The 14,353-nt window shown below is 36.2% G+C and overlaps 1 protein-coding gene across 23 annotated transcripts in view; it reads right to left on the bottom strand.

The window, feature by feature from the left end:
• The window catches only part of CLASP1 (cytoplasmic linker associated protein 1), a 267,481-nt gene that overhangs the window by 77,778 nt on the left and 175,350 nt on the right, over nt 1-14,353 (bottom strand). For 12 of the 23 annotated variants that reach the window (XM_049097167.1, XM_049097173.1, XM_035702323.2 and 9 more), the window contains 2 exons: nt 8,366-8,470; nt 3,888-4,055 (listed from right to left, as the gene is read on the bottom strand). In XM_049097167.1, coding sequence (XP_048953124.1) covers nt 3,888-4,055; nt 8,366-8,470 — 273 coding nt within the window. Of the gene's footprint in view, nt 1-3,887; nt 4,056-6,024; nt 6,052-8,365; nt 8,471-14,353 lie in introns of all 23 variants that reach the window. The other 11 variants (XM_049097164.1, XM_049097165.1, XM_049097166.1 and 8 more) reach the window with 1 other exon arrangement.

The following is a 14,353-nucleotide window of genomic DNA, read 5'->3' as shown; positions in this document are numbered from 1 at the left end:
CCCTTAGGAAGTCTAGAAGCAAGAGTCCCATCATTTAAATGAGAAAGGTACTGTGAGATAAGGTACACACATGAGTACCTCTGAGTTCCTGGCTGAAAGGTGTACATGAAAATCTTATTCCACCACCTACTCCGAACAATCGGAAACAAAGACAGCCGGATAAGTGTTTCACACATGCACATGCTTAAGTTAGGCATTTTCTTATAGTTCTTGCCTGATCACTTCTGTTACCCTGCTTCCACTCCCTTGCTTTAATAATACACATGCTACAACAATGGGAAATCTCTGCTGTCTCTCGCTGAGCCTGCTTTGTGAAGACAAGAGCATGAAAAGGGATAAGCAGACATGGTCTGAAACAACAATATGTGTAATTCTTAACAAGGTTTCCCTTCCTTAGTATTTCAGCCAGAGAAAGTTTATTTACCCCGTTTGTGCCGACTGGCTTCCTTAACACAGGCTAGCAACATATACAGAAAGAATTCTGGTTACGAGTTTGTAATCATTTGCCCACAGCTGCCCCACACCACATCAAAGGGCATCTAGGGGTCACAGCAGAAGGTCAAATGCTGGATAATTTAAAACACGAGAGGAGGAATGCCTACTTCTAATATCACTTCCAAAGACCACTCTACAAAGAGGATTTTAAATATGTATATCAATAAAAGATTTTTATAAAGACTAATTAATTAGATGGTCAAACCTGAAAAACAATATCAAATAAACCTCTTTGTGGAGTGCCAAAACCAATTGTTCTCTATGAGAGTATGTAAAGTGAAGGCATAACAGAAGAGGAAGAGGCATGAAGGCTTGCTTGCTGCTTGAACTTTATGAAAGCAGTATTCTTCGGTGGTTCTGAGGTCCTGTGCTTACAGGAAAGGCTGAGGAGCCTTGAAAAATCCATCTGACCGGCTTTCAAAAGTACACTCTACTTTGAGAGTGTTCTGGGGGCTAATCTTGACTTTTGCCTTGTAAGGAAGGGATGGGTCCTACCAGAACTCACATTGAAAGCAGAAATACAAGAGAAATAAGGAGCACTAACATGAAATGTCTCTCCGTCTGGGGATTTTCATGTTGCGGTCTTGTACGCAATAGTCTAATTTAACAGGTGACACTGATTACTATTAAGTTTTGCTTCCTTCAAAATATTTTTAATCAGAAAATCTGAAAACATTTTAAATGCACATCCACAGAATATAAGCTGCCAAAAACTTTTATAGCCTTTTCAAGAGATGAGTGGAAGAAGGAAACTAAAGGCAAACTTCTGAAATATAATTGCTACAGATATTAGCTACTTCTAGGACTTTATTATTCATCAATAACAGAATTAAACCCCAAGATGCAATAATTTACGATCTATTCTGTTTGGTTCAACAGTTTATGAAGGAATAAACTGCCAAGAAAAAAAATAGTAGTAGGATGTTTGTCTCTTGGTTATACAATAGGAATTATATCCTGTTTTGCTTAAGAAAACATAAATGCTAAATAAGACCTTTGGTGTCATTTTTATCACATATGAGGCATAGCTGAACCAAACATAATTTGTAGGTCATCTGTAGAATTAATTCTTAGTGCAAATTCCAAGCCTAGTTTAGCGATGATTAAAACTATTAATTGGTTTGGGATAAAACAAAATATTCTTAGAAGATGCTTAATATTTTTGAATATTTATATTTAAAGTTGCTATACAATGAACCAAATGCTTATAGACATACAGGTATACAAGCCAGTATCAACGAAATGATCACAACCACGGACGATCTACTGCTAAAGATGCTATATACCTGACACCCTATAAAATGGAATCTTTCAGCAGTACTACAGGAAAAAGTAGAAAGATGTACTTGATTCATTTATCTATCTTCATACTGTATTTTCACCATGGGCAGAAATTTAAACAAACACCTTCTTTAATCAGATTCGTATGAATGACCTCAAAGCTTTACACATAACTAATCCCCTTAATGAGCATCAAGGAAATAACTTTTTCCAAAATATTTTTCAAATAAGAACTCTCTGAAAGAGAATAGGTTCCTATTTCGTTCTTACTGATGGATAATGTTTCATAGTACCTTTTAAAGGCTTATTAAATGCTGTCTTTTCAACTATCCACAACACAAACTTCCTAGTTAAAACCATGGAATACCAGGTCCTAGAGTTATGTGTGGCAACCTGGGATGGTTTCTTTTCTAATACCAAGAAAAGGTAAAAATAGCATTTTTAATAATATAATATGTTAAATCCCCCCAAAAGAAAGAATTTTTAAAAGTATGAAACTAATCTGGGTTGCCAAGAGACATCCTATACATTTAATTGACTACCAAAAAGGGCAGCCCAAACCTCATGATGAAATCAAACTCATTTTCCAAATAAAACTAGATCCAAACATACATCTGTTACAGCCTCAAATATAAAATTTAGACATTCTAGTCATGATACCTTCCCGCGTGTATCCACAGGATTTGTAATTACTAGATCCAAGTAACTTGTCAGCTCAGGGACCACACTATATAATATCAACAGAAGTTTGGGATCATGTAGAATTAACAAAACCACTGCTTGATTACATTTCTCACTTGCTTTTGAAATGTTAGTTAAACCAACTATTAACCAATCCACTTCTTAACTATGTGCCCCTGCCTTCTCGTAGCTCAGGTGGCCAGAAGTACACTCCCAGTCCCTCTGTCCTTCTCCCACCTCACCCTGACAAACTTCCTTTGCTGCAAACAAATAAATTACCTGTGGGTCCCATAGCGCATTATGTTCCCTCCCATCTGACTGCTTCTGCACATGTTCCTCTCTGCCCTGGAATACCTATCTCCTCTTCTCCTTACCCTGCCTAACCCTACTTACACATCATCAAAAATGGACCTATTCTGGGAAGGCTGTCCTAGCAGGAAATCTGGGAGGACTGGGGCACACGACGGCCCTAAGACACTCCTTTTCTATGGTCCCAGAGCAGCATGTCACAGTATCTGTCATCCTGTCTTAATTTCTACCCCTAAGACCACAAACTCTTTGAAAATCAGAAGCTACATATGTTTTATCTTCTGGTGCTATGGTTTAACAAAAATGGAAATAGTCAAGTGGAAGTTGCTGATGAGATAAATAAATGAGAAAGATAAGCCAACAGGACTGAAGAATATAGTAGTACTCTAATGTCAAGTTAATAGATTTATACCCTCGGAAAACAATAAAAATTTAAGAGATTTCTCATAATATATTACAAAAGACATCTTTTATGTTAAACAGATTATAGATATGAATAGGATAAGATGCTGAGAGTAATTTATATAATTCTACAGACTGTCACAAAGAAACTAAATATTACAATACAAAAATATTATATATTTGGTTTTAATTTGTTCTTAAGTTTTCACATTTGAGCAACACTATGTCAAAAGTAACTATACATGTTATTTAACCTTAAGTTCCACCAATTAGGTTAGAGAAGATCAAAATCAAAATAAACTTGGGACTCTACAAATTGCTTTTGAAAACATATGTATATTAATGGCTACTTAGTGCTAATCCATGAAAGAAAGATGAAAAGCAACATTGCTCCTAATTATGAAGAAAACAATCCTGCCCACTTCCTCAATTCTAACGTTTTGTGAAATGGCTCTAAAACACAAAAGCCCACAGTGATGTAATTCCTTCCTGACATCTGAATGGTGAGGCCCATATAGTTTTCAGTTGTAATTCAAACCTGAATATGCCATAGTCTGTAAAATGCACAAATCAGAAATGTCTTTTTTTTAACACAGGCAAAGTGACATCCTCAGTTCAAAAACAGATCTCTATTTCCAATATTAGACAAAATCATTACATTATAATAAAAATTATGACCAAGTTAGGAATGATGTTTCGAGGTCTTTGAGAATCCTTACCTAATCCTATTCGGTTTGGACTTGTTTCTCGGCTACATCCCTGACTCCTGGGAATCTTGCTTCGTTTTTCTGAAGAGGGGGTCACAGGTGGGCCTCTTGACGAACCCCCAGCAAGGCCTCCATAACCACTTCCCAACAGTTTCCCTGGGGAACTTGACCGGCTGCCAGCTAAAAATGAAACAAAACAAAACTGAAGAATAGCTATAAATCAGGGAAGAAACTATAATAATTTCAGAAGTCAGTAAGTACATTAATTTGGATCAAACACTAAGAATTTTATATAAAAATGGCTTTTTGGTGGTGGTAGTACTAATTCTTTTTAATGGAGCATAAAGGAACATCAAGTATCATAAAAGAATGTTTATACAAAGAAGAATTATAGGCGGAGTTCTACAAAACTAACAGTAAAATTTCTGATTCAAAAGAGTGAGCTGAGTATAAACAGCTCCCTATTCCGCAGCAAATTTCTACAAATAATCACAAAGGTGCTTGTTTACTGTTTTGTTTGTTCTGTAAGAGTTGATATGTGAAGAATTTTAAGTATAACTATTGGAAGAAAAGAATTATAACAGAAATTTCTTAAACAATAGTGGAAGAAAACAGATCCAAGAACACAAATGGAAGAAAAGGAGGCAAGAAGATAACTAGAAACATGGTAAATAAAAAAATCACACACAAAAAAATGGTAGAAATAAACTCAAACATATCACTATTCGTACTAAGTGTGGCCAGATTAATCTATTAAAAGAAAGAAATTCTTGGATTGATTTAAAAATAGAAAATGAGGGATCCCTGGGTGGCGCAGCGGTTTAGCGCCTGCCTTTGGCCCAGGGCGCGATCCTGGAGACCCGGGATCGAATCCCATATCGGGCTCCTGGTGCATGGAGCCTGCTTCTCCCTCTGCCTATGTCTCTGCGCCTCTCTCTCTCTCTCTCTGTGTGACTATCATAAATAAATAAAAATTAAAAAAAAAAAGAAAATGATATTTAACTGCTGTTGTTCATTAAGAAACAAACAACACACCTAACACAAAACAACAAAACAGAACGAGACGTTAAAAAAGGACAAGGGATATTTCATATTGATAAAAAAATAACTATTAAGGCATAATAATCATGAACCTTTATGCTCCAAGTAACACAGCTTTGAAATATAAAACATAAAATTGATAAAGATACAGGGATAAACTGAGAAGGCCATAATTATTAGTGTCTCTCTAAGGAAAATAATAACTAATGAAACTAATAACTAATACACCTCTCTGAAATGGACAGAGTGGTCAAAATTATACAGATATGTAATAAACACATGTCCCACATACACACACATGTACAACAAACAGAATATATTCTTTTCACCTTTCTACACATACTACAAAAACTGTGTACTAAGTTTCAAAGGAAATCTCAGAAATCTACAAAAGTAGAAATTACGTAAGACCACATGCCCTGAGATGTACACAAGAGAATCAGAAATTTAAAATAAATAACAGAGTTAGTGATTTTTATAAATGAGTAAGTGGTTGGATAGTTATATAACCATTTCTCATGAGACAGCATTCTTTCTTAAAACAGCAAAATTTTAAAGATTGCATCAACACACTAAAATGGCAGTCATTTACTTAGTACACTCCCCTTAAGTAGAGAAGGCAATAAAATTCTCAAACATAAAATGCATGTTATTGTGTACCAGAATAGCATGACCCAGAGATAAAAAGCCTTTTAAATAACATGTAACCTTGAAACACACACCCCCCACACACCCCTCCATCATTCAAATGAATCACTAAGGTAACTACTCACAAAAATTAGAACTTGATAATGACAGCTACAATTTAAAGTGAAATTCATTATCAAAATCACTGGTACACATCACCATGAAGAACCTGTCTCAGGATTTATTAATCTTGCCCATTAACTTTGAGCAACCAAAATGGACTATTCAGCTATGTAAAAGGAGAAAAGAAATTCATTCTAAACTCTAGAATTTGAAAATGCAGAAAAAATGCAGAAAGATGAACTAAGCTCATAATAAACATAGAAATTAATATTGTGCAAGGAACATGGGACAGGGAGTGAAGGAGAACGCAAAAAAAAAAAAAAAAAAAAAAAAAAAGGCAAGAAGAGAAATGGCTTACCACCAGCAGGATTAGCAGATCTGGATCCTTGATTATGAGAGCAGACCAAAGGACAGGCAAAAAGTGGATTAAAAGACAATAGCACAATACAGAAGGTCAGCATGCAACACAACACAAATGTCTTTGTTCACAAACACATTAGCAAAAATAGCTTTTTCTTCTGGGTCTTTTTCCTCTTAGTTTACTTTTGTACCTATGTTTACTGTAGTCATATCATACTCTATCAGCATTTATTTTAGGTCTGTTCATGGAACACTCAGAAACCTATGTGCCAGCACAGTGCCAGGCAGAGGAGATGCAGAGAAGACCAGTGTGTTGGCCTCCGGGAGCACGTCTACTCTTCAGTGCTGAGCAAGCTTAGAGAAGTGACTAGATCCTATTCGTTTATGGATTCCTACCACTGTGACTGGTACTTAACACATAGGAAGTGCTCAATAAACATCACGCATCCAAAGAAACTGCTACTAACTAGTTTCATCTGAATATCCTATGCCAAATCCTCAAATATTTAAATGCTAATCTTAACATATTTAAATCCTCAATATTTAAAATATGCATTTTTAAAATATGCCTAACAATAGATTTAGGGCCCTAAATCTAATGTTAATGAAATCTATTCGCTATTTTTTTTTTTTTCTATTCACTATTATACCAGGACTTTGAATGCTACTGTATCTACATTTGTAAAACATATAAAGATGCTCATGTTTACCTCCTATAACAATTTTTTTTAAATACTAAATTTATATGCATAAGTTTGAGGTCTAGTCTTGATTATTTGCTGGGTTGTCCCTTCCTGTGAGTGGAATTTGGTAAGGTAAAGCTGAAGACTTTTAAAGTGGAGTGCTAAGATAGGGTAGAGTATTTCTACAAGACTAAAGAATTACAGCTCTATCCTTGCCCTCACCCCCACTACAGAAGCAATGTAGTCTTCACTACCTCCTAAGCAGAAGAGCCAGGCCACAGGCAGGAACCCCTGCAGAGGCCAATGCCAATAAACAGACATAAAGTAATGTAAAGTACTGTTTAACCCTTACTCTCCAAGAAAGGAACTAACACTGCATGGCTAAAGAACTAGACATTTTTTTATTAAACTCAATTTTAACATACAAACCTCTATTTTGAATCTTGAACAGCATTTGTCAAGAAAAATTTCTCTGCGAGAAGACCTGATTTATATTTATGAGGTCATGACCAGAGCATTTTATCCATCTGTGACTCCAGGCATCACTAGGGTTCAACAGAATAACCAGAGCTAGGATACTGTTCTCAAGGTCTACAGGTGCACAACGCATGTTATGTTGTGTACACCTGGGTGATACACCAGAAGCATGTGCTTCTGCATCAGACTAGCTTGTTAGCAATGTATGACCGATGTTATACTTTCTTTTCAGAAAGGATATTACATTGTTTAACATGAGGCCTAGAGTTACCAGAGGGGCATAGGAGAGTATCTGAATTCACAAGGAGCTGAGAAAGGCATTCTAAATACTAACCAGAACCTAAGGTCTGGCCACAGACTGAGTGCTCTCTACACAAGCCAGATAGCTCCTGGGAACCACAGAGGAGGTAGACACCTATGGGCTGGGGAGTGCTGTGCTGGGACCAAGTGCAACTCCCAGGAAAGGAGAGCCTTCCTCCCCCACGCTCACCTTGCCCGGGAGAACTGGGACACCCAGCTCCACTCTACATGCATACAGAAGGAGCAGGAGACTCAAAGTCAAGTGTGGCTGGGAAGTGAGACACTGGGGTGGTTCCTAAGAGTGATCTGAATACATTCCTTCCATCTATGGCTGCTTTCATGGCTGATGCTAAATAAGCCAAGTGACTCAACATGTACAGACAAGCAGTAATGGAAGCGAGAGCAGCTGGGCAAAGCAGAAGCCCACACTGGCAGGTGGAGAAGAGCAGGCTGCAGATGTTAGAACACAGGGTTAATGGGGAGAGCTTTTAATGGATTTGCTCATTACCACTGAACAAGAACTCCACATTAAAATAATCCCCAGGTACTGCTCTTAAATTACATCAGAGGGACTCCTTATCAACAGTAAAATGGGTCACAGCCTAGGTATATCTCAATTTGAGATGCTTGAGGAAAGGGAGAGAAACCACATCTTAATGTTTAATGTGTAATAATACAAAATTTAAATCACCTGGAAGGGAGACCAAAGTATCCATTTTGTAAGCGTACCCAACAAACATCAAGACTACTCACGGCAGCTTGGAGCCACACAAATGTGGTTTTCCCCTGAAGTAATGAAAATAACTATAAATTTTTCAACTGTAGAATGGGCTGTTGAACAAAACTGAGATAACAAAGAGTAAAAAATATACTTCTTACGCTGGGACTGTGAAACCACTTTGGCGCGACTGCGGCCTCGATTGTCCGGGGTGGTAGCGACGTTGGTGGCACTACCGGAGCTCTGACGTCTTGTGCGGATCCGACCTGGAAGATGCAGCAAAAATGGTGTTTCCATCACGTTTTCAGTCAGTGAGACCTACTCAAGAAAACAACCCAGATCACGCCCAAGTGGCACTGACTGGGCCACCTGCAGGGGCACAGGTCTTCCTCGTGTGCAGTCCTGACCCATTTCCCTGTGTACAACACACATGCGCATTCTATCTGCACACACAAGTTCTACAGATATGTAGCAACTCCTGAGAATGAGTCATGAACCTAGAAGGTGCTTCTGTTACAAGTATTATAGCATATCATATTTGCAGATAAGGAGGTGATATCCATTTGAAGATTTTTTTCCACAATTTAATGTTTTTCACATTAAATTCTTTTTTACTACCTACAAATCTGTCAAATTTCCAAAAGCAGAAAAATATTAGCAGTCATCTTAAGAAAAATACTACAGAAATAAGAGTAAATGCAAACAGAACAAAACAAAACAAAACAAAACCACCAAAAAACCATAACTCAGCAATCAAAAGCTATAGCACCCTGGAGAATGTTTTGATATATAGCATTAAACCTCTATTTTAAAACATTTTAAGATTATTTATTTATTTGAGAGAGAGAGTGAGTGCACAAGCAGGTGGAGGGGCAGAGAGAAAGAAGCGGACTCTGCTGTGGAGGCAGGCTGATGCAGGGCTCAATCCTAGGACCCTGGGATCATGACCTGAGCTGAAAGCCGACCTTAACCAACTGAGCTACCAAGGCACCCCTAAACTTCTAGTTTAAAGCATGTGTGACAACAAGTTTCTAGACTGCAAAAGATGAAGACAGAATCTATATTACAGAGTAGCTAGAAAAGCAACGACCAAAAAAAAAAAAAAAAAAAGCAATTATCACAGGCATTTATGAGAAGAATTTGCCATTTGCCATTCTAAGTAAAGCAATCCTGTTCAACTCCTGCTACTAAATCATGAAACCTTAAAAACAAAAGTGAACTCAGAAATGCAAAATCAGTGATGATTGGAGATTAAAACTTTTTAAAATTCAGGACTTCTTTGGTTTCAGTAGGGGCACAAAATGCCTCTCCTGCCATAAGTCAATCAGAACAGCAACTTGATCGGGAAAACACAAATCAATGGAACTTGCATTGGCATCTTACATTGCTCAAAACCACTTCTACTTCATCATTTAAGAAAGCTTACAGAAAAGTAATACAGAAAAACAAATCCTAAGACTTGAAAAGGGCTCAAGAAAAAGAGGTAAGGAGCAATAAAAGCACTGCAGTAAGAAAAAAATTAAAATTAGAATCAATGACTTTTAGTAGCAGTTTAAGCAAAGACCCACAAATTCTAGAATCTGTACTAAAGCTATATGGTATCATACTAGGAGCTGAACACGTGTGAATTTGTAATTCTCATAAGAACATTTTATTTCCATTTTACAGATGAGGAAACAAGGAAACGGGGATTAATTAATTTGTCCAAGGTCACACCACTGGTTTAGCTACCTGTGCTTGTCTGGCTAGCTGGCTGACATATGAATAAGGACATTTTACTTTCCTAAGGAAGTTAAATCAAGGCAGTCACTGAGTCAGTGAACATGAAAAACCAACTGAATCTCACTTCCTATTTTAAATTCACTGTATGTAGGACACAAAAGGATACTTTATATGTCCCTGTATCCCCTACTTTCTCCCAACATTTGGTAACCTGGTCCTAAACCCGGCATTCATCATCCCCTTTTGCATTTCTTGAAACTTTTAATATAGCTAGGTGTATAACCAAGAAACAGATGGCATGGTTTTAGATATTTTAAATGCTTTTAATTGTATTAAAGGGTATATATTTTTCCAAAACTTACTGTTTTGCTCAACATTTTATTTGTGAGGTCACTTATGGAATTGATTTTTCTGTAGGAGGTAGAGACCCACTTTATTTTTTCCATATGACTAATCAGCATCCAAGTACATTTTCTTAACCCCTTACTGATCTAAAAGCCGCCTTTTGTCATTTACCAAGTACTTAAATACATGTGTGGGCTTGTTTCTCAACTGTCTGGTCTGTCTCATTCAGTGGTCCACGTGTCCATACCAGTGTAACATCACAATGTTGTGAATAGCTTACAAAAACTTATTTGCTAATTGGTAGAGTAAACCAACCTGGTTTTCCCCCAAGGCCTTTGTTCTCTTCAATATGCATCCAAAGATACAATTTTAAAACAACCTGCTGAAATCTTAACTGCATTATGTGGAATGCAGAGTTAATTTCGAGGGCCGGGGGGGCGGGGTAAGACAGATTTATGATCTTGATCTTTCATTTTCTTCAATGTCTTATAATAAAGCTTTATAATTTTGTCTAAAAGTCTTACTTTAAAAAAAGTCTTAAATTTTACAGATTTATTCAAAGGTGCCTTTTCTTTATGACACAAAATACATTAAATTGTATTTTCTAATTTCTAGACAAATGTGAATGTAATCTTTATATTTTGATCTTGATTCTGGGAATCTTGCTAAACTTTTGGTAATTTTACTAATTTGTATGTAGATTATCTGGGGTCATCTAAATATACTATCTACAAACAAGACCATTTTTTTCCCTTCAAACTCTACTCTTTCATTTCTCTGTCTTTATCTCACTGTCTTAGACATGTAGTCCACACTTACATGGGTAGGCTTTGTTGCTTTGAGCCATATTTTTTTTTAATCAGGGAATTTCACAAAGTATGATATTTCAATAGGCTATGAAAACCCCTTTGTATTCCTAATTGCCAAGGATTTGCCAAAATAATTGAATTTTTTGATGCTTTCTCTACATCTTCTTAGGTAAGAGGATTCTTCTCTTAAATGTGCTGATCCATCAGGAAGTTTCTAAGCTGAAGTTTCTAAGCTATTAGACCCAAGATAAACTCTCACAATGTACATACTCATACACAATATGTCTTGACTGTACCCTTCTCTCGTTTAGTGCTAAGGCTACATCAGCTGCATTAATGTGGGAAGTATTCTCACCTACTTGGAGTTTATGAAAGACTGGGATTATCCAATGCCTCATACAATTTCTATTTCTTAATCCTGTTTTGTTAATGTTTAATGCCTACTTCATTAACTTGTACTCTTATCTTTATTATTTCCTTCCAACTCTCCTTTGGGTTTATTCTGTTCTTTCTCTAACTTTTGGAAACAACCTCCTGAATGCTTCTCTTCTAATACAAACTTAAGGCTATGAATTTTCCTCTAAGCACTGTTTTTGCTTCATTCCATAAAGGATTGATATGTAGCTCAACATAAAGTGTTGCTTTAGAAAAATACATTACTAGATCTTACTTGTTAATGTTTTGCTTTGGGAAAATAATTTGGATCTGTACTTCACACTTTATACCAAGAAAAGCAGCAAATGAACCTAAGATTAAAAAGTAAAACATGAAATCATACAAGTTTTAAAATAAAACACAGGAGAAATCCCTTGTAACTTGTAGTGGGAAAGTCCATTCTGGTTGTGATTAAAATGAAAAGCCATTAGAAGACTGATAAATCTGATTACTTAATTTTTTAAATAAAATCTCAGCATGACAAGAAGAAAACTATGAGCAAGTTAAAGAAAATGACAAATTGGGAAAAATTATTTGCAATTCATATCACAAAGGGCTAATTTCTACAACATATAAAAGGTTTCTAGGAATCAGTAAGTCCACCAAACAGTAGTGTGCTGGTAAATGTTTAACAATGGGCAGTGGGGAAGGGTTCCTGCAGATTTGTGTTTTCTAATTTCCCTGGTGTAAATATTCTCACTATGGCCAATTTCAGGCTACTGACATGAAATCAACTAGATTACATAAAGTCTGAAAATCTAACAACTGGCTGTCATGAAATAGTTCAAGACAGCCCCAGCACACCACTATCACAATGCAATAAAGAATGGACAAGAGCTAGGAAAAGGTAGTTAACAGAAAATAGAAATGGTTCTTGAGTGTATGAAATATTATTCAGCCTCAGTCAATAAGAAAAAAAGCTAAGAATGTGCTAACATTCTCACGTAGGGAAAGAGGAGGCACTCTTATTCATTGCTGCTGAGAGTGGAAATTAGTACAGCCCTTATAGAAAGCTGTTTGGCAAGGTCTACCACAATTACAAATGCACACACTTTTTATTCCACCAATTCCACTTTAGGTAGTTTATTCTACTAATATACTTGCACCCATGCAAAGTGACATATATTAGAGATTATTCATGATAGCAATGCTTATAATAGCAAAACTCTGGAAATAATTCCAAGGTCTATCAATATGGGACTGGCTGGTTAGTTTCCACGTAGCGGAATGCAGTACAATGGTAATCAAGAATAAGGACATCCTCTAAGCTAATATGGAAAGATCTTATGATACATTAAGTGAAAATAATCAAGATGTAGTGTATAAATATGCTATCTTTTATGTTTTCAGAAGGGGAGAAAATACTTTTAAATTGCTCCTATATGCCAAGAAACTCTTGATAGAAATGAAACTAAAAGTTGTAAGACTGAAGACAAAGGGAAAGAAGTGATAGCTAGGCAAATGAAAAGATGGGAGGGAAACTACTAATTGTGTACCTCCTTCTATTTTCTGAGTTTTGAACTACATGAACGTATTCCCTATTTAGAAGTATATATATATATATATATATATACACACACACACACACACAAAATATATATATTTTCAAACATCCAAACACATAAAAGTTTATTAATCTTCTCATGAAAAATCTGCACAATCACCACAGATAAAATCCCTGCAGAATTCTTACTACTAGTGTTGCCCAATCTTCAGCTCACTTCTTTTTTGCCAGTACCAACACTGTTTTTTGCAGTCCTTGACTTTCTTCATTCTGTTGTGTTCCTTTTCTATTTTCTTTATGCCTTTTTCTTCTCATATAGGCCATGTCTTGCAAGTCTATGTTTGGGTTCATTTTTTTTTTTTTTGCATAATCCAAGGAATCATAAATACTGCCAAAGCCCACTGTCATGCCACCACCAAAATGGGTTCTAAATCCAAATACAAAGATGACATCTGGTGTGGTCTTGTACATTTTGTCTAGTTTTCCCCAAATTTCTGTCTTAGGTACTGTTGCCTTTCTGAGATAAAGAATATCAATGACCCTCTGTTTCCGCTGAAATAGTCAGTTGGTCATGAACTTCTCAATCTGGATAGTTACTGTGTCATTCATGATAGTGCTGAGCTTCAAGCAACTTTATATTGCTTGAAGGAAAAGAGCTACTTTATATTTTTATTTTTTTAAGATTTTTATTTATTTATTCATGAGATGGGGGGGGCGGGGGGGCAGAGGCTTAGAGAAGCAGGCTCTTCACAAGGAGCCGGATGTGACACTCCATTCCAGGACCTGAGGATCCCAACCTGAGCTGAAGTCAGATGCTCAACCACTGAGTGACCTCGACTTCTCTACTAATTTTTATTATATAGCAATCCTCTTTATCTCTAAGGTTTTGGCTTAATTTTTGCCTGTTATTAATAGGTCTTCCACAGCTTTCCTTTACTATGTATTTCCTATCCTTTTGTCTTTTACTCTATCTGCAGATTTTTATTTTAATTTGTCCCTTTAAATATCACATAGCTGGATCTTTAAAAACAATCAAGTCTAATAATCTTTCTATTTTAACTGGAAAGTGTAGTTCATATAAGCTTATTCTTACCATCTTAATCACACTTATTTCTCTTTTAGCCTCTGTTGCTTCCTTGTCTTAATTTTTTAAGGCTATGCTTAACTGTGTTTTAAGATAATGGTCTCATTAATTAAAGTAACATATTAAAAACACAACTTCAATTAGATCATACTTTTGGGGAGATGGGAGTTTTAAAATCTTTTTTATTAAAGATTTTATTTATTTATTTGACAGAGAGAGAGAGAGAGAAAGAACCCAAGCAGGGGGAGGG

Source organism: Canis lupus, chromosome 19, assembly GCF_003254725.2.
Source record: "Canis lupus dingo isolate Sandy chromosome 19, ASM325472v2, whole genome shotgun sequence".
NCBI classification, from domain to species: Eukaryota; Metazoa; Chordata; class Mammalia; order Carnivora; family Canidae; genus Canis; species Canis lupus.
The sequence above is the reverse complement of the archived record's forward strand: the minus strand, read 5'-3'. Positions and strand labels throughout refer to the sequence as shown.